The sequence below is a fragment of the Sturnus vulgaris genome, chromosome 8, assembly GCF_052056855.1.
Source record: "Sturnus vulgaris isolate bStuVul1 chromosome 8, bStuVul1.hap1, whole genome shotgun sequence".
Taxonomy (NCBI): domain Eukaryota; kingdom Metazoa; phylum Chordata; class Aves; order Passeriformes; family Sturnidae; genus Sturnus; species Sturnus vulgaris.
In genome coordinates, this window is record NC_142250.1 from 4823892 (window position 1) to 4843715 (window position 19824).

General features: G+C 42.9%; 1 protein-coding gene across 21 annotated transcripts in view; it reads right to left on the minus strand.

Annotated features, from left to right (window-relative positions):
- The window catches only part of PCDH15 (protocadherin related 15), a 643743-nt gene that overhangs the window by 226526 nt on the left and 397393 nt on the right, over nt 1-19824 (minus strand). For 11 of the 21 annotated variants that reach the window (XM_088168754.1, XM_088168736.1, XM_088168737.1 and 8 more), the window contains 2 exons: nt 15022-15036; nt 14086-14151 (listed from right to left, as the gene is read on the minus strand). In XM_088168754.1, coding sequence (XP_088024880.1) covers nt 14086-14151; nt 15022-15036 — 81 coding nt within the window. The remainder of the gene's footprint in view (nt 1-14085; nt 14152-15021; nt 15037-19824) is intronic. The other 10 variants (XM_088168755.1, XM_088168758.1, XM_088168745.1 and 7 more) reach the window with 1 other exon arrangement.

The window sequence follows — 19824 nt, forward strand, 5'->3', positions numbered from 1 at the left end:
GTGAGAGGCTTAGTTCGACTCACAGCTTTTTCCTTCTTCTTTGTTTCTGGGTTTAACCTCACAGACAGCATCACAACCCAAAATGAGCCCAGCATCTAAAACTCAGACTACACAGAGCTATCCATGGATGCTTGTTATGCTTGAAGGCTAATTAGAGCTAATAAAAATAATATCAAAATGTTCAGTGCTCTTCCTGGCTGCTGAATGAGAAGGACAGTGCAAATCAGTACTGAAGAGAGAGCAAATGTGTGGTTTTAATGTATTTTAATGTTTACTAATCCAGCAGAGACATCTGACACCCACCAGGCATGTTTTCAGATAGCTGAAAATTAACAGAGATCATGCCACTAATTACAAAAACAATTAAACAAAACCAAGGCAGCACATTTTAATTAAAGAATCTTCCCATTTGTTGTTTTTCTTAAATCTATGCCATGTCATATTTCAACAGTAAAAAAAATCCCAACCCAAAGCTCCAATGTGCTGTCACTTGGGTGAAATTGCCCTTGAAAAAAAGCAGCCACCGTTTCCCATCTGTCTGCAGAATAAAGAATTAATGAAAGGAAACCCTTAGTCAATTTAAAAATAATGAGCCATCAATATGGAGCTGCTTCAGCTCTATCAAACTGAATTAACAGCTCATGGGCTTTTTGGTTGGTTGTTTCTTTGGTTTTTGTTTTTTTGGAGTTTTTTTGTTTATTTTTTTTTCTATTGCCTCTGTCTCTTTTATTTAATCTAGTTGATACTAAAAGGCAAAAATCCTGAATTTCACACTTCCCAACCACCGAATTCCTTGTCTGGTTATAAAAGGTAAAATTTACTAAATTAGGTTGGGCTTAACCTTACTAAACCAGGAGTACAACTTTCCAGCACCTTTTTTTGACACCTGAACTCCAAGCAGGAATCAACCATACGAGGGACTTGGACAGAACCTGGCACAAGCAAAGGAAGTGTCCACAGCACCTGGCTTACATGGAATAATTCTAATTGTAGGGATGATTCTAATTGTACCCCAAGTAAAAACAACTTAAGCCCCCCAGGTGATGGAGGGAACAGTTCCCTGAGGATCCTGGGCTCCAGGGAAGCACAACAATCATCCAGAACAGGCTGTGAGCCCACAGAAGGTGTCTTTAATTCTGTCACCCCACACTGAAGTTTGCATGAGCACTGCACAACCCTAGCAGGCCTGTGAGAGTCTATCTATAACAGAGACTAGACAGCGTTAAAGGAATAAAGCAGGGATTTATTAAAAGGCCTTCAAAGGATACACCTTGGGCAGTACAAGAGCCTGGCTGTGGCTCTACCCAAGATGGACCCAAGATGGATGGCATGTCGCACGTTTTCACACTTTTATAAGTTTTGTCCATTTACATATTGGGGTCAATTGTCCAATTACAACTTCAGGAAGTCCCATCCTCCCACAATGCTCTCCTCAATTCCCTGTTGTTTATACTTCTTCAGCCTGAAGCTGCCAACGGTGTCCTTGGTTCTTAGGCTGGAGAAGGATTGTTTTATCTAACTGAACTGTGAAGAGAACTTGCTAACACTTGATATGAAGTTCAGAGTTACACACTAATGCAGTACAGAATCCGGAAAATATGAAAGCTAAAACTTAGGGCATCAGCAGAACCACACACAAAGCTATTTATATACAATTTTATCACCTATTTCTCCTCTCTCCCTCCACATTGACACAGTGAGACCCAACAAAATTCATGTCTTTTGAATTAATGATGAAAAACACGTCCTGCCAATCCACCTCCCAGGCTGGCATTTATTGGTGCTCAGGAGCTGTTTGTAATCTTGTATTCTAACCACTATCAATTATCATAAAAGGTGGAAGTCTTCACCTGCTGTTTGATAAATAATGCATGAGAGAGATTAACAACAGGCAAGAAATAGCACTGCCAGATCTTTAACACTTAATATCCAACCAGTCCTGGTCCCGAGGGACCTGAACAAAAAGCCTGTGCTCCAGGGGCAGAGCCTGGGCAAAGAAAGGTGCTTTACAAGTGCCTTTTACAAAGTTTCACAGATCAAAACCTGTGGTTTGCCTGAGATGTTGTTAATAAAATAACTGGAATCGAAAGAAGCTGTTTGAACTGGTATCATATGCCATTCCAAGGGGGAAGAATAAAATCTCAATAACCTGAGAGCTCTGTGAGAACACTGATTAAACAAGGAGCTATTCTCCCATCTTAATAATTCTATGAATTCTATGATTCTAGGAATTCTTATGGAAATACGTATTTCATTCCGCTGTTATAGAGCTTTTTTCTTTAATTTTTTGTCCTTTCTTCTTTTTTTTTTCTGTCCTCTTTTATTTATTTATTTTTTTAATGGACAACATCGTCCTTCAGGCCCACCCTCAAGCTACCTACTACCGAAGAAAAGCAGCTTATCCTTCCCTTTCAGGTCCTCTCAGCCAGGGATCTTTAAAAACCAAAGCCCCCCGTGGGAAAGGTGGAAGGAATGAACACCCATGGTGACAACACACCTCCAGGAGAGATAGTTTCTCATTACTGAGTTAAATCAAGTGCCTGGAGGGGCTTCAGCAGGAGCATTAATGCTGAACAAAAGTGTGAAACAAACCCCATATGGTCACTTAACAAATTTAACATGTTAAAACATTATGAGTTGATACTGATGGGATTTGAAAGGGTTTTAATAATCCAGGGCAGTCCCTCAGCATCTCATGGCAGGTGGAGGTGAAGCAGGAAATCCATCCCAAAAGCCTGCAGCAAGTACAGGAGGATGAACCCAGCCTGTGGATCCCTAGCAAAGAACTCCCCTGTCCTGCTGCATACACAGCTTAGAGGGAAGTGCAGATCCTGGTATTCCCAGGCTGGAAAAATCCAATGGAACACAGCTGAATGTTGGGGGAAACCACAAGATTTTTTTGACCAAAGCTTTGCTTTTACAAGAGAAGTGGGAGAAATTAACTGCAATCCTTCATGGCCAAGGGAAGGCAAGGACAAGGGAAGGGAAAGAACGGTTCCAAGGACATTCCTGTTGGAGAGATGGATGCTGACAGCCCATTAGGGGTGGGAGGTCCCACAGAGAAACAGGTTCTATGAACAACAGGCTTAATGTATATTCTAAAAAGGTCAAGAGTAAAAAATAAATACCAGAAAATTCCTTTAGTAAATAAGTAACAAAAAATGGGCTTTCACTTACCCAATTTAGAAAGCCAAACAAAAAACCAAACCTTTTATTTCCCACAAAAACCCAAAGGGGAAAACATGAATGCATAGAAAATTACACCATAAACATCAACAATTTGGTAACCCTCTTTCCTTCCTTCACTGGAAAACTTCTTACTATCTGATGAGATACAGTTTACAAAAAAACTCATTCAGTTCCAATCCTAAATGACAGATAATTCAAATTTTGCTTCAAAATAGTTGCTAAAGGATCTGGAAGTAGAGATAAGCCTCTTGTTCTGATACAGCAACCACATGATGGTTTGGGCTGGAAAGGACCCCCCTCTTGTTCCACCCCCTGCCACGGACACCTTCCACTATTCCAGGTTGCTCCAAGCCCCATCCAACCTGGCCTTGGACGTTTCCACAGCAGGAGATCCCCCCAGGAGACCCAGGAAAAGCCAGAAGGGAATTCCCCAGGGGTCTCTGATCTGTGGGGTGAGCAGAGGTAATTCTGGAAAGGGAAATAGATAAAAAGTGACCTTTGACAGACAGGAAGAGCAATGCACAGGCCACACAACTTAGAAAGAAATTAGGACATTCAACAGTTAATTGCACTATGGGAACATCATTCCCAAAAGAATCTCCAAAGAGACTCAGTAAGATTTTTGTTTGTAAAAGGATTGAGATATAAAGGTGTTAACAGGGGGAGCAACCAGGCGAAAATCACAGATCATTAATGCTGGAAGAAACCTCTGAGACCATTGAGTACAAGTGTTATCTCAGCACTGCCAAGGCACCACTAACCCATGTCCCCAGGTGTCACATACACGTGCCTGTGACATTCCTCCAGGGATGGATGGATTTGGCACTGCCCTTGGCAGCAGTGTCAGGGCTGGACAACCATTTCAGGAAGAAATTTTCCCAATACCTAACATCAACACTGGCACATCTTGAGGCTGTTTCCCCCTGGCTGCCCCTTCATGTCAGGGAGTTGTGCAGAGCCAGAAGGGCCCCCCTGAGCTTCCTTCGTCTCATCAGATTTAAGGATTATCCACCAGAAACCCCAGAGAGGGGAAGAAACAGCCCATGGGCCATATCTCAGGCCAGCACTACATCTCCCCCAGCCCTTTGTATGATGGGAAGAACTATTGGAAAGACTTGGATGCATCAAACAGAGGGTGTGGAGCTGCATGTGAGGGGAAACAAGATCAAAACACGCAGACGCTTGAAAAGTGAGGTGGTTCTCCCTGCTGCTGCTTTCCACAGAGATGTCCTTTCTAAAAACTATTAATTCCTTGCATGGAAGATAATTTGTCACAGAGCTACTCTTTTCACCCTGTTGTGAAAGTGACAAAATAATAGGCCCGATGCGAATGCTCAACAGTGCATTTCAGAAGCAACATGTGCCAGGTTTTTCACTGGGCTTGTAAACCATCCTGAGAAATAAAATTTTACGCCTGGTAGCAGCAATGTATAATTATTCTTCTGAAAACAACTAATATATATTCAGGCAAAAACTTGGTAAAATATTCATAGATCATGGAATGGTTTAGGTTGGAAAGAAACTCGATGTAGTTCCATCCCCCTGCCATGCGCAGGGACACCTTCCCCTATCCCAGGATGCTCCAAGCCTCAAAGTCCAAGCTGGCCTTGGACACTTCCAGGGATCCAGGGGCAGCCACAGCTTCTCTGGGCACCCTGTGCCAGGGCTTGCCCACTCTCCCAGGGAACAATTCCTTCCCAATATCCCATTTATCCCTGCCCTCTGGCAGTGGGAAGAAAGCCATTCCCTGTGTTCTGGCACTCCATCCTTTGTCCCTCTCCAGCTCTCCTGGAGCTCCTTTAGGCTCTGGAAGGGGCTCTGGCTCTGAGCTCTCCCTGGAGCCTTCTCTTCTCCAGGTGAACACCTCCAGCTCTCCCAGCCTGGCTCCAGAGCAGCCAGGGCAGCTCCATGACCTCCTCTGGGCTCTCTCCAGCAGCTCCAGGTCCCTCCTGTGCTGGGCCCCAGGGCTGGGCCAGCTCTGCAGGTGGGGTCTCACCTGAGCACAGGGGCAGAGGGGCAGAATCCCCCCCTTCCCAGCTGCCCATGCTGGGGGCTCAGCCCAGGGCACAGGGGGGGTTCTGGGTCCCAGCTCTCACCCACAGCACCCCCAAGTCCTTCTCCAAGGCTGCTCCAGCTGCTCATCCCAGTCTGGATCGATCCCAGGGGCTGCCCTGATCCCAATGTATCATCAGCACTTGACCTGGTTAAACCCCCTGAGATTCTTGCCCCTCCAGACCACAACTCCCCCAAACATCTCCAGAAAAAAAAAAGGGCTTATCAGAAGGAGAAAATGATCCCTAGGACTGGGGTAATGGTATAACTTAGAGACAGCCAGCAGGTCCAGACTTAATGATTTATTTTAATCAGGCCCTATGTTCCTAAACAATTGTGTCAATAGGATAAAAATATGGAATAGCAGAGTAATGATGAAAAATGATGATTGAATAAAGGAGGAAAAATCTCTCAGAGACACAGAGCAGAACATTGGGCTTGATTAGCATGACTTTGAAAATCTAAAAGGATACAAGGAGCTTTCACATGAGACTGTGTAACAAAATAAACCAACAAATGTAATTTATGTTTGAGCCAAACAGGGCTTTGAAATCCATAATTTATTTAATTATTTTACTGTTCCAAGCACTCTGCTGCTCAAAACAAGCAATAACTTAAGTGTGATTCTTATTAGTAGTTCAAAGTTGGAATAAAGAGAAAAATTCTGATGTTTTGGAACACTCTGCTTTAAATAGGGAATATGAGGGAGAAACATATTATCCATGAATTACTAAGCAGTTATCCACCATTTTAAGATCAAAATAAAATTAGTGCAATTAAAGGAAGCTGAGACATGAGCATTATAAAGCCATTTTTTACTGTGTTTTCCCCTTCTCCTCCCCCATTTTTGGGGGAAGGGTTTGAAGGCTTATGAAAACATTGAGGACAGCTCATTACTCACCTGGTCCAGATCCATGCTCCCAGTGCCAAATCTAGACACATGTTGAAGAATGGGAAATGCAAAGCCATACCTGCTCACCCAGGTGTGAAAAGGGACTGGGGTCATATCATCACTTTAAATGGAAATTTAGGTGAGGTTTCCTTGGAAGGAAGTAATTTTTCAAAAGCATGTCTGGCTTACAGAAAGCATCTCAGAAAAGTAATGGGAATTTTGTCCTGGGGGACAGATTTCCCAAGATTCTCAGGCACCTCCTGAAGAGACACAAAATCACAGCATGGCTCAGGCTGAAGGGAGCACAGTGGGCTTCTGGTGTCACCTCCCTGCTCCAACAGGGCCATCCCAGAGCACAGGGCAGAGGATTACGTTCAGCTCTCATTTTTAGTGCAGTTTTGTCCATTTTAATCAGACACTTAATTTCCCAACGAGGTAAGGTGGGGAATTATTTTGAAACAGAAGAAACAGAAGGAGGTAAGTTTGGGGGCCCATCACACTGTTGAACGTGTCTTCTGGTGTTAACTAGACTTGCAAAAGAACTGACATGGCTCCAACCATTCATATGGGATATTGGAAAGAAACTCCTCCCTGTGAGGGTGGAGAGGCCCTGGCAAGTGCCCAGATACCTGGATCCCTGGCAGGTGCCCCTCGATCCCTGGAAATGTCCAAGGCCAGGTTGGATGGGGCTTGGAGCCACCTGGCATAGTGGAAGGTGTCCCTGCCCATGGCAGGGGGTGGCACTGGATGGGCTTTACAGTCCCTTCAAACCCAAACCAGTCTGGGATTCCTACAGAGGACTCAGCTGAACAAAGGGGAATTTTGAGAGCTGAGTTGGCTCAGCAGAGCCCCAGCAGGTCCAAAAAGCTGATTCCAGACTGAGCATCTCCAGCACCCAAGAGCCAGTAGAGCTGGGAATTTTGGAAAGGGAGCACCTGCCCAGAGAGCTCACCAGAGCTGAGGGAAGAAGGACAAATGGATTCTGAGCTGCAGGGTAGGACCTCCATTGTTTGACAAAGAATTCACATAAAAGACCATTCCTCAGAAAGCAGAAGATCCATTTTCTCTGACATCAGTGTCACACCTTTGCTGGTGGCACAAGAAGGAAACCTGAGCTCTCAGGACTGGGACAGCTCCGTGGGAGTTATGGCCATGGGACAACAGACTCAGGCTGACCTTTCCTGGGAGCTGGCTGGAGCAGCCTCCTCCAGACTTATCAGCCCTGCTCTGGGCTCTGTTTTAAACTCCAGTATTAAAGCAATATCGAAACACTTGGAAAGCACACTGCAGTTCTGGACACCAATCCAAATCATCACCTCCCACTCCCTGGAGCAAAACTGATTTTAAAAAGCCTCAAAATGTATCAAATCCTCCAATTCTTGCACTGCTTTACTGGGACTGTGAAGGAGAAGACAATCAAGGAGCATTGCTACTGAAGCAACATTTGATGTTGCAAAACTATATGGAAGAAATAATTAGGAGAAATATGCAGTTCTTGATTGGCAAAGGTAAATAGACACCCTGGGAATATGAATGGATCATGTAGTGTAACTTGAATAATTTATTCTGACTATTCAAACTGTCATAGATGAACTCTTCAGAAAAATTCTAGTCACTCTGAGGAGAATTTCCAGCAAAAAAGGAAATCCCAAACACATTTTGAAAAGGCCTCGGCATTATAAAGCAGAATCCACAATTACCATCTGCAACATTAGTGATCCACAACAATTACCCCATTGAAACATCACTTTTCTCTCTCATCCCAGAAGGTAATTCAAGGACCTCTGTTCCACCTCTCCCAAGTGCACCAACATCAGGTTAGGATATTTGTCCAGACAGCTGACAGCACAGAAATAATTAAGTATTTCCAACTCTATCCCTATTTTCTACCCTTAAGAATTAATCAGTTTCTCAAAGGATAACTTTTTTCTATTACTTCCACCCTGAATTATCTCCTGCTTTTTGAAACTTTGATTTTATTTTTTAAATATATAATTTAAAAAAAATAACTGAAAGAGGAGAATTGCAGAGAGCTTTAGCAACATCTCTGCTTAAGTCCCAACCACTGGTGATGTGCGGATAAATAGAAGTAGAATAATAAACTGATCCATTTTACAGCTTTCTCAGTCTTTACACATTTGCCCTACATGAAAAACATGAGAATTGCAATCCATGGCACAAAAACAGCATTAGACACCAAATTGATTCATTACTTCCCAATGAAATCCTTAATGCCCAAATCTGGAGAACACATAATTTCAGAACAGAAATGAACAAACAGGCTGGAATGAAACAAAAATAATTTCCATAAATTTCGTCCTCTTTTCCCATCTCATGAATTTATAAACTAAATCAAATTGTCAGGAAAGAAGTGATACTTCCTTGTGCACATTTTGATTGAAGCACCTGCAGGCACAGTTGAAAAGCAACACCTATGAGCCAACTGCTGACATGAAAAATGGGGAAAAAACATAAACAGAAGCTAAAAAAAAAGATTCTATATTTCATCTCACTGAAGTAATTTATTAGTTGAGTAAATTATGGAGGAAATTTTGGACAGTTCTTCGACCAGAACATTTAGAAAAATAAACCAAGTCAGCTACAATTGGGTGTCTCTTGATTCTCTGGCACTTGCATCCTGTCACAGGCTTCCCACCCCAGCCAGGGAGGCAGCAGCAGGAAGTCCTGTTGCAGAAGCTTTCCAGGAATGTTCATTGTTGCCAATGGATTTCTATGGCCCAATTTAACCCCTTTCTCCCAGTCTAATCTGCACAATCCTAAAAAGCACAGGAATGCTTGGAACAATGCAGAATTAGATCCAGTACTTCTCACAGCACCACAGAGTCTGGGTTGGAAGGCACCTGAAAGTTGATTCAGTTCCACCCCCTGTCATGGGCAGGGACACCTTCCACTATCCCAGGCTGCTCCAAGCCCCATCCAACCTGGCCTTGGACACTTACAGGGATCCAGGGGCAGCCGCAGCTTCTCTGGGCACCCTGTGCCAGGGCCTGCCCACCCTCCCAGGGAACAATTCCTTCACAATATCCCATCTAAATTTCACCTCTGTCAGTCTGAAACCATTTGCCCTTGTCATTTCCCTCCATCCCTTGTCCCAGCTCCCTTTCCAGCTCTCCTTTAGGCTCTGGAAGGGGCTCTGAGCTCTCCCTGGAGCCTCCTCTTCTCCAGGTGAACACCTCCAGCTCTCCCAGCCTGGCTCCAGAGCAGAGGGGCTCCTGCCCCATCTCCATGACCTCTGGGCTCTCTCCAGCAGCTCCAGGTCCCTCCTGTGCTGGGCCCCAGGGCTGGGGCAGCTCTGCAGGTGGGGTCTCACCTGAGCACAGGGGCAGAGGGACAGAATCCCCCCCTCCCCTGCTGCCCACACTGGGGGCTCAGCCCAGGGCACAGGGCGGGTTCTGGGGGCCAAGGCCTGGCCACCTCTCACCCACCAGCACCCCTACATCATTATCCTTTTAGAGCAGCATCCATAGGAAACCTCCAGCTCCCAAATGAGCCCAGGGATGAGCAGATGGAGCAGACCTGCTCAGCCCTGTGACGTGGCACAGTCAGTGTTCAGCCCCCAGCAGCAGCCATATAGGGCACATGAATCAATACAAATCCACTCTTCCTGTTAGAATTTGTCCAGAACATTCCACAAGGGTAACAACTTCTGACAGAAGTTACTCAATCTGGCAGCTATTGGATCTAATGGATCACCTCTCTTCATATATAAAAACACAAAACCGGAATAAAGTCCACAGAGCGAGGCCTAATTTGAGCAGATGTTATTATGGCCTTGGGCCTGATCCAGCTCAGATTTGTACTGTTGGCTAATCTAATGTCTTGGACCTGGGATTAATGACCACAGAACAGCATAAGCACCCAGAGATTCAGCAAAACACTGCTGAGACTCATCACTAAAATCACATCACCCACCTCGACTTCACCCTGAGCTGGAATGGCCAGACTGGGCCTAGACCCTCAGCCTACAAGTGGCCGGATTTAATTCCAAGGTTTATTTATTGGCTACAATACCTTAACTTAGATCTGCACACCACACCACATCTCCATTGCCAGGCAAGCCGGATCCCAGGCTGGTGAAGATAAATTTGTAAAGGATGGTCAAAAGCTGGTAAAAAAATTCATAAACACTTTAGGGAGCTGTAAGATTGTCCAAAGATGTGGGGAAATAAAATCTGTGTGTGGGCAGAGAGGCATAAAGACAATAGCATGAATTAGATTAAGAACCAACTAAAGCATCTTCTCCCTCGAAATATTTCATTAGAATGATAACATCATATAAACAAATTATTTGAATTTTTCCCATTATAGAAACACTACAAAAAATAATGCACCAAGTAAAAGAAAAATGCAAAGAGTCCTCAAAGTGCCTTTATGGGAAAAATAAGAAAAATCAAGACAAAAATCACAGTTTGGTGTCTTTCCACACCTATACATGCATTGCAAACTTGGGAAATGCTGTTCTCAGAATCCCTTGAAATGGTAAAACTAAGATGACTTTCCTTCATAAAGCTGATTTTTGAATGATAGGAAGCAATAGGTGAAAGTACTTTTGTTTAAAATTAAAGAGTGAGATGCTCATGAAGGCAATACAAGTATATCATGGAATCATTTAGGTTGGAAAAGCCCTCTGAGGCTGAAGCACCTTCAAGTCATTAATTCATCCTTATTCTTGAAACAGGAGGGAAAAGTAAGAAATGAACATCGAGCCACAGCTCTTAAGGAATGCATTTCTTGATACACCTGTGCTCAGCCACAGCAACCTTCCAAGTTGATTTTACTAAACACCTTTTCCCCTTAGCCTGGGATAGCCGTATTCTTCATTCTTTAGGGATAATTAGTTTAATTCCAGCCTGCCCTGGTGGTCACTGAACATTTAATTGAGCAATGCATATTCAGAGGCATCACTCCCAGTCCTTATCAGCACACCCAAGCCCACCACTGGAGGGAGGCTGCAGATGTGCCTCTGGGGACATTTTCTTCAATCCCTGTCGATTGTCCCTGAAAACCAAGTTAAACCAGTTTGGACCAGCACAGAAATCATCAATGTGCCTCAGCAATCAGGTTCATTCTTCCAGCATTACATATACTAAAACTAAAAATAAATTGGTCCAACAGAATTAGGGGGAAAAAACACCACAGCTTTGTTTCCTGCATTTTTGTGCCCCATTTCCCGTGAGTCCCTCCCCACAGAGGGTTATGGAAGGGGATTTGTAGCACGATCACATCCTCTGACTCCCCAGGAAGTCAGGTTGACAAAAGGTTGCTGCTGAGGGAGCAGGAAGATGAAAAGGTGGAAAAATAACCCTGGACCCACCTACAGCCATGAAAGTTGCACTTCCTTGGGTCAGACATCCCCAAGGAACATGGAGGGAAGAAACCAGAGGTTTTGGGATTTGCTCCCATTATTCATTAGAGCACTCACATCATCATAAGGGAAGCAGGAAAAAAAAAAAACACCACCAAAATAAAATCAAATCACACCAACACTGACTGATTTTTCTAGGATGGAAAAGAACACAAAGCATTCCTAACTGCGGAATTTTTTTGTTCTGGATGGAGCACCACAACACCAGTTCCTATTTGAGGAATTCACTTTGGTCTGCTTGTTTCCTCTACTCCAACCTCTGCTTTCTATTCCAAATTCTAATTTAATCCCTAAATCTTTAAATCTTGCCTTGTAGAAGTCCTTTCCCAAGAGTATACTTTCCATCAAAAACCCTGCCCTTGAGAATTTCAGGCTGCTCATCTGAAGGGAAAAAGCCCAGGCAGCTCTACAGGGAGGCCTCTAAGAACTGGCAATGAGAAAGTCTGACCTAGGAATAAGGCTCATTCCGTCTTTAAAACAAGTTAAAACTAGGTCTCAAATCCAGTAATTAAATACAAATAAATCCACAGGCGAAAATAAGTCTCTGTCTATTAAAAATCATAAAAAAAATCAGTTTTGCTGCTAATATGATCTGAAATATTATGAAGCAATTCAGTTCAACACAGGGAAAATCATAAAATAATTCATTTATTCCTTAAGAAAGGTCAAGTTCACTCCTTCCAGGATTGCTCACATGAGCACAATTATAATGTAATTTACTATTGTACCTAAATTACTTGATATAAAGAGATATTCATCCCATGACAAAAACTGTCAAATCTTAACATCTCTGCTGATCTCAAGAAGCTCTTTAAAGGTCAGGCATGGTGCCTGTGTGCCTGACTATGAAAATAAGTAACAGCTATTTGGAAAAATAGTTTTATTCCGTGAGATTTGCTGGTCTCTGACTTCCTGTGAATTAGGAATGATTGAACTCAATGTGTCATGGCACAATAGATAAATATCTGTTTCTAAAGAGCAGGATTTTCTGTTTATTGTGTTGCCAGAACATGATGACCACGTGCACTGATGGAATGAAATGTTCCAGTCATTGTTTGAGATCTTCATCCCAAAACCTTAGAAGAGCCATTCCGACCTCAACAACAGACCCTTGGAAGTAATAGTGCCATGCAAGAACTAAAATAAAGTTGAGATTTCACACTTTGAGTTAGAGACATATTTGTATTGGCTAGAACAAAATTAGGTGGATTTTTATTTCTGCATCTCTTGGAAATCCCAGTGTATAGTTTGGTCACTAGAAATGTAGAACACCGTGGATTTCTTATTAACTTTTATATCACAGACTGAGTTGGGTTGGAAGGGGCCTCAAAGCTCATCTCATTCCAACTCCTTTGCTGTGGGCAGGGACACCTCCTGCTAGACCAGGTTGCTCCAAGCACTGTCGAGTCTGGCCTTGGACACTTGCAGGGATGGGGAATCCACAACTTCAATCTCTCTTTCAAAAGGTTTTTCACAAAGATTTTTTGGTGGCAAAGTTTGTTTGGATTTATTTAGAACCCCTTGCTGTTAGTACGGATTTATTTCTAATGAGCAGGGAGGATGAAAAGCTACGAGAGACAAGGTCTGGCAGCCAAGCCATTCCAGCTAAGGGGGTTATTCCACCAAAACTGAGCAGGCCACAACTGGAACACATCAGGATACAACAGCTACTTGCCAAGAACCAACACATCTGATTCAAAGAGCACATCCATCTTCGTAGCCTCCCTTGGATGCTCCTGACTGCAGGGAAAACCACCCCAGGAGGAGGGAAAAGAACCTGGTTTTATCAGCCACCCCAGTACCAGAGCTTTTCAGCACACAGGTGTATTAAAACCTGGCTTACTGAGGAGTTTTACCCATAAATGCATTTATCCATCTGACTTTGAGCAACTCCAAGAAGGAATTCCTGCTGGAATAACGCCAGAGAGGTTCCACCAGCATGACCTAGCTTTATTCACCATCTCAAGCACCCATATCTGATAAACCACAGTTACACACAGCACAAAAACAGGCCCAGCTTGCAAAGTCAAAAAAAAAACTACCCTAAGCACAGAATAAAAAGCAGGAAAGAGTAGTAACTTACTCTCAGGAGCAACAGCTGATTGTAACAGGGTAAAGAACTTAATCCCATCACAATACTCTGCACAAATGCAATGCTCAGATCACAGATCAACAATCAGAGAACTCTATGACTTGTCAGGAGAATTAAAATCCTGAAAAAAGGGACATTCATTTACTTTTGAAATTTCTGTGACCACAACCAAGTTCATCCATTTCAGAGGTGTCCATGTTCATGTGTAAACTCATGTTCTTGAGCTTAGAGGGAACCAGCAAGCAACCTTCCAAAAGTAATGTGGGAAACCCAGAAAACAACGTTGTTTACACTCCTTTTATGCTGCAGAGTAAAATTTCAGCTTTACCCAAAGAAAACCAAATACTGACCAGAACCTTGTCCTCTGGTAATGTCCCACTGACTTAAGAAAAAATTAAGAAGGTCAATTTGCAACAAGGGCCTCAATGACTAGTTCTAAATAATTTGTGTTATAAATAATTGTGGGGCACTCACCGTTGCGACTCTCCTCATCAATAGGAACTATTGTGGCTGGAGGACCTGTTCTGGCCAACTTGCAATCTATAAAGATGAAACAAATAATTATTTCTCATTCCAAAAGTAGGATCTCCAGGGTTTTATTGTTGGTTGTTTTTTTTTTTTTTTTTCTAAGTCAGCGTATTTGGCATGCTGAAGGCAAATATTCCCTTAAATGTGATGCAGGTCTGAGCTAGAGCTGATAGTAAAGTTACACCCACAAAGGTTCAAAATCAGAGCTGTTTGCTTATCCCTTACTCAGAGAAACTTTGTAAAGCACGGGAGTATGTGATGACAAAAGATCTCAGGTATGATCCATATTTAAAACACTTGAACAGCAAAAACATTATATGGTTTTTCCTCTTTGCATGTCATGAACACACACACCTCAAATCACAGGATCATGGAATGATTTGGGTTGGAAGGGACTGTAAAGCCCATCTCATTCCCTGCCTCTGCCATGGGCAGGGACACCTTCCACTATTCCAGGTTGCTCCAAGCCTCATCCAGCCTGGCCTTGGGACACTTCCAGGGATTCAGGGGCAGCCACAGCTGGGCACCCTGTGCCAGGGTCTGCCTACTCTCACAGGGAAGGATTGCTATCACATTCCACCACAGTCCAGTTGGATGGCTACACTATTGAATCTGTTTGTGTCTTGCTCTAGAGATCCCATCAGGAATCTCAGTGTCTGTCAGGACACAGGAAATACGATGGTAATTTAACCAAAAGAAATAACAGAGGAATGATTAAAAGGTATAAATCATAATTAAAACTTCATAACAGAAACAAACATAATTTGAATTTAATTGCAACAAAAAGGATCTACTTAGTGAATGGATTTTTAATAACTCTAAGGAGAACACAAATGAAAAGCAGATGAGCAATGTTCAGGAAGTCATATTTTGCCATCTTACCCTCATATTGCCAGTCTGGAGTCAAAAGTTTAGAGTCATCAATGGAAGCAGAGCAGAATAACGAAAGAAAATAAGTAAGAGTTTGTTGGTTTACTCAAAAGAGAAGTTAAAAGGTATCAAGCAGTACATGCAGAGCTAGCAAACACATAAGTGTAGCTTTAAAATACATAAAAGCATGATCACCACATGTGATGACTGTTTTAGGACCAATTAGGTTTTGTACATTAAACAGTAGAAAACCACTACCCCCTTTAAAGCACATGGAAATAAAAGTTCATTAGGAAGAGCTTTTAATTTTCAATAGCCTCATTGACTCAGTGAGAAAAGAGACAACCATTCTCCTTCTCAATTCACCGTGCAGGACTACCTGAGATTGCCCACGATTTTATAGACTTTTAAGAGGCTCCTCGAAGGCACAGCCCAGCTAAACCCCCTTTGTGTGAAATGGTAATAATCAAGCTCTGGACTCAGAATAGGAAAGAAATGCCCAGGTATTACTGGTTTGTTTTGGTTTTTTGAGGTGCATTTTTTACACACAAATCCAACAAAAATCATCTGTAAATTAAACAGAACAGCAAGCTGACGTAAGTTCTATTTCCCATCTTATTGTAAAAATTACACATCTGTTGACTTCAGAGGACCCACTCCAGCTCGTTACTGCCTCTAACTGCCCCAGCACAGAGAAGGCATACAAAAGGGGGTGAGAGCAGTAAAGCATTTGCTCAGATCTCCATTTAGGTGAAGCCCCTAAAGGACACCTCTAGAGCACTGGGTTTTCCTCCAGCAGCAGCTTTGTGTGGCCCCTGAGGAGTTCAATGGCAAAGCCAAACATCTCAGCACCACAGGGAAGGACTGAGAGCACAGCATTCCCTGAGCCTGTTCATCCATATGGACAATGATGGAATTCACAGAGCACAGGGCACAGCATTGTGTGCACACAGCTCTGGAACAGCCCCAGGGAGGAGAGCCCAGAGGCTCTGTGGGCAATGTGTTCAGGGCTGGGCAGTGGCCAGGGAAGAAGTTGTGCCTCCTGTGCAGGGGGAATTGCTGGGCTCAGTCCCTGCCCGTGGCTCTGGTGCCATTGCTGAGACCCTGGACCCACCACCACACTGGGTTTGCTGTCACAGAATCATCCAGGTTGGAAAAGACCTCCAAGATCACCAAGCCCAACCTGTGACCAAATACCTCCATGCCCACTTCACCATTTCAAAGTGCCTTAGGCAGTCTAAAAAAAATTATTATTGCAGGAACACTGCCTCCCTATTCCTTTCATTCTTATATGGTCTATTTTGATACATAAGAATTGAAAATTTTCTGTTTGGTTGGTTTTAGAGAATTAAATTAACTATTATTTTATTTTAAAGCTTTTTGTTTTGTAGGCATTAACAGAGCAAATAAATCACCTGGAAAACCACATTTTTCACAAAACTGTAGTTTCCTATGAGCACATTGGGAGGGAAGATAAGAAATGTTTGCATTATCTATATGAAATATGGCCTTTTATTTCTTTTTCCCCTGCTCTCATTTTTTTCACTGGATACAATGCACATTCTAGGGCCATAACAAAGACAACTCTAACTTTTTTCTAGAGATGTATGTTATCATTTTCTAGAGGTTCAGGATCTGGGGAATTGAAGGACCCTTCAACAAACTCTTAATGAGTGCAAATAACCTCAACAATAGAAACTTTTACTGCAACTTTGTTTTCAGGAATAGCCCTGCCATACCCCATACAACAGCGACTAGAAAAATAAAAGTAAAATCAAACTAAATATCCAAATAAAAATCTAAAGCAGGGACAATTTTTAAGTATAAAAAATAATATATCTCACTAAAAGAATAATCATGATTCTTTTAATAACTCCATGAGCTTTCCCCCCATCTTCTCTGTTTCCATGATATTTTCTCCCTGCTGGGTGTACCAGTGAAAGTTTCAGCCAAATCAGGCCAACTTCTAGTTTATAGTCAATAAAATAATTAGCAAAATTACAAGCCGAATCATATGTTCATGCTAACAACTTCTCCCAAAGTTGGTTTTCCATCAAATACATTTGAATTTACAGAATTATAAATAAAACATTGTACAGTTCATTTAAAAGGAATCTTCAGCATTTAAAAAGAATGTCCAGCATTCCAATGTGGATCTCTGGAGTCTCAGAGAAAAAGGAAGGGCTGGCCAGTGAAATTCGGCAATTTGCAGAGGATTTATTGCAAGTGTGAGCAGGTAAAGCAAGAAAATTTATCATAAGATAAATTTCAGTGAAAAGAAGCTATTAGAGCAAGAGACAGAACTATGAGAGGGGAAAAAAAAAAGTAAAACAAAACAAGCAGGATGGGAGTAGGGAAACTTCTGGATTACCCCATGGCACCAATAAGAGATTTGTGAAGAAAAGAAGTTTTATTGCATCGATAAGAGTTTACAGGTTATTTCACATCATATCACGATTTCACTACCCAAATCTCCTTTTTCAGCTGTTGTTACCTCACCCTTCCCTTCTGCAGGAGCAAGCCTAACAAAGCCACAGCCTCTGTTCCACATCCATCATCACACACGCAACAGATAAATCTAAAACAGCAGTCTGACACAAATTTCCAATTCAGAGACAATAATTTTAATTTAAAACCTTGAAGACAAGTGGTATGTTGTAATTATATGGGAGTACCTTTTTTTTCCCTCACAAAATATAATCAAAAAGTAGCAATATGGGTTCAAAAAATCCTAACCTCCAGCACTGTGTTGTACAACCAGGCACCAGCCAGAGACAGTGGGAATTCCTAGAGCTATAAAAAACCATCTTTGGACTGAGCCAGGTGCAGAGAAAAGTTATTCCCATCATCAGGAGGATGGAGAGTCTATCTTATAAAGACGACAAAAATTGGAATTTATTTAATCAAGATAAATGGAAACTCTCTGGAAATACACTTGGGTAAATCAACAAGGAGGAAAAATTAAGTTCCTTAAGCTAAAGAGCAACACCAATGAGCAGTGTCCCTTAGGAAATTGTCCTCAGCAATGTTACATGAAAGAGGCTCTGATTTTAGGAGAATCCCAGACTGGTTTGGGCTGGAAGGGATCTTAAAGCTCAACCAGTGCCACCCCCTGCCATGGGCAGGGACACCTTCCACTATCCCAGGTTGCTCCATGCCCCAATGTCCAACCTGGCCTTGGACACTTCCAGGGATCCAGGGGCAGCCACAGCTTCTCTGGGCACCCTATGCCAGGGCCTGCCCACCCTCCCAGGGAACAATTCCTTCCCCGTATCTCATCTATCCCTGCCCTCTGGCACTGGGAAGCCATTCCCTGTGTCCTGTCCCTCCATCCCTTGTCCCCAGTTCCTTTCCAGCTCCTCTGGAGACCCTTTAGGCCCTGGAAGGAGCTCTAAGCTCTCCCTGGATCCTTCTCCAGGTGAATACCCCCAGCTCTCCCAGCCTGGCTCCAGAGCAGAGGGGCTCCAGCCCTGGGAGCATCTCCATGACCCCCTTGGGACTTGCCCCAGTTCTCTCAATTTTTTTCTCCAGTATTTTGTTTAAATGATCCTCAACCAAAATTATTTGAGCACTCAGCACTAAGACTGCTTTATTCAACCTAAAAAGCACAAAATAACTGTAGCTGCAAAGGTGACTTAGGAAGGAAGTATTTCCACAAGACTTCAAACCTGAAGTGCAGAAAGGTGCCCCATGTCAGTGTGTGGGCCTTCGTAGAACTCTTTTAGCCATTATTTTACCTCTTCCAATTTTACACTGCAATTTATTACTAGAATGTATTGCCAGAACATGTCTCTGTTTCAACCTTCTCAACAAAAAACAAGTTGTCCTTGAAATTCCTGGGCATAATGGAGTAGTCTTTGAAGTCAAATCATGATAAATCAAACACACTTTAAAAAGGAAAAGCATTCCATAAATGAGCTTCCCTCCCCACAGTTTTCATGATCCATGTTATGTTTAAGCAGCATTGCTGATAAATGGAATCCTGAGGCAGAAGTGCCCTTGCCCCAAACTCCTTACAGAAAAGGTAAATAGAAGTTACTAAATAAAACAAGAAGCTCTGAAGGCTTTCCTAAGACCTTGAAGCAAAACATTTCTGTTCCTACTGTTAAAGTCCCTGTTTTTCCTAACAGTGCTTCTGCTTTACCCTTCTTTAATCAAGAGAAGAGGATAAACAATGGGCCTCTCTCCTTGGGAGCAAAGTGAGAACCTCTTTAGCAAACTCTCCATGTAACAGTGTCAAGGCTCAGCTCTATTTGGTTTCTGCTGGCTAATTTTCATTATTTTAATTTCTAATTATTTTTAATGAGATGGCTCAGAGGAAACCCTCAATCACTGTCCTAGGTGAGATGCTCAGGAAGGTCAAACAACCTGAGCACAAACACAACTTTGGTAATCAGGTATTTTCCCAGCAGAGACCTGCTGGATCATCTTCCTTTCACCTTTGAAACCCCTTCAAATCCCCTTCCCATCCAGAATTTCTATTCCTTGGAGGACTTCTTGCTGTTTTACAGCTAAAAGCACAGAGAATCATGTATAAAAATTTAAAACAAAGGTTAGTGAACCAGCTAATAACAAACTCCCAGTGTGCAGAACCAACAGGCAATGCCCAGAGCTCTGCAGACACCTGAGAGGAGAGAGTCTCCAGTGGGAGGTGGCTCTGCCCATGGCATGGGGGAAAATTGGATGGTCTTGGAGGTCCCTTCCAACCCAGACTGCCCTGTGACTTCGTGGTCACATGAGCCGGGGTTTGCCTGACAGCCAAAAGTCCCCTCCAGCCACCACTGCCCCACACTTATGAGGGTTTGCTGTTTCCAG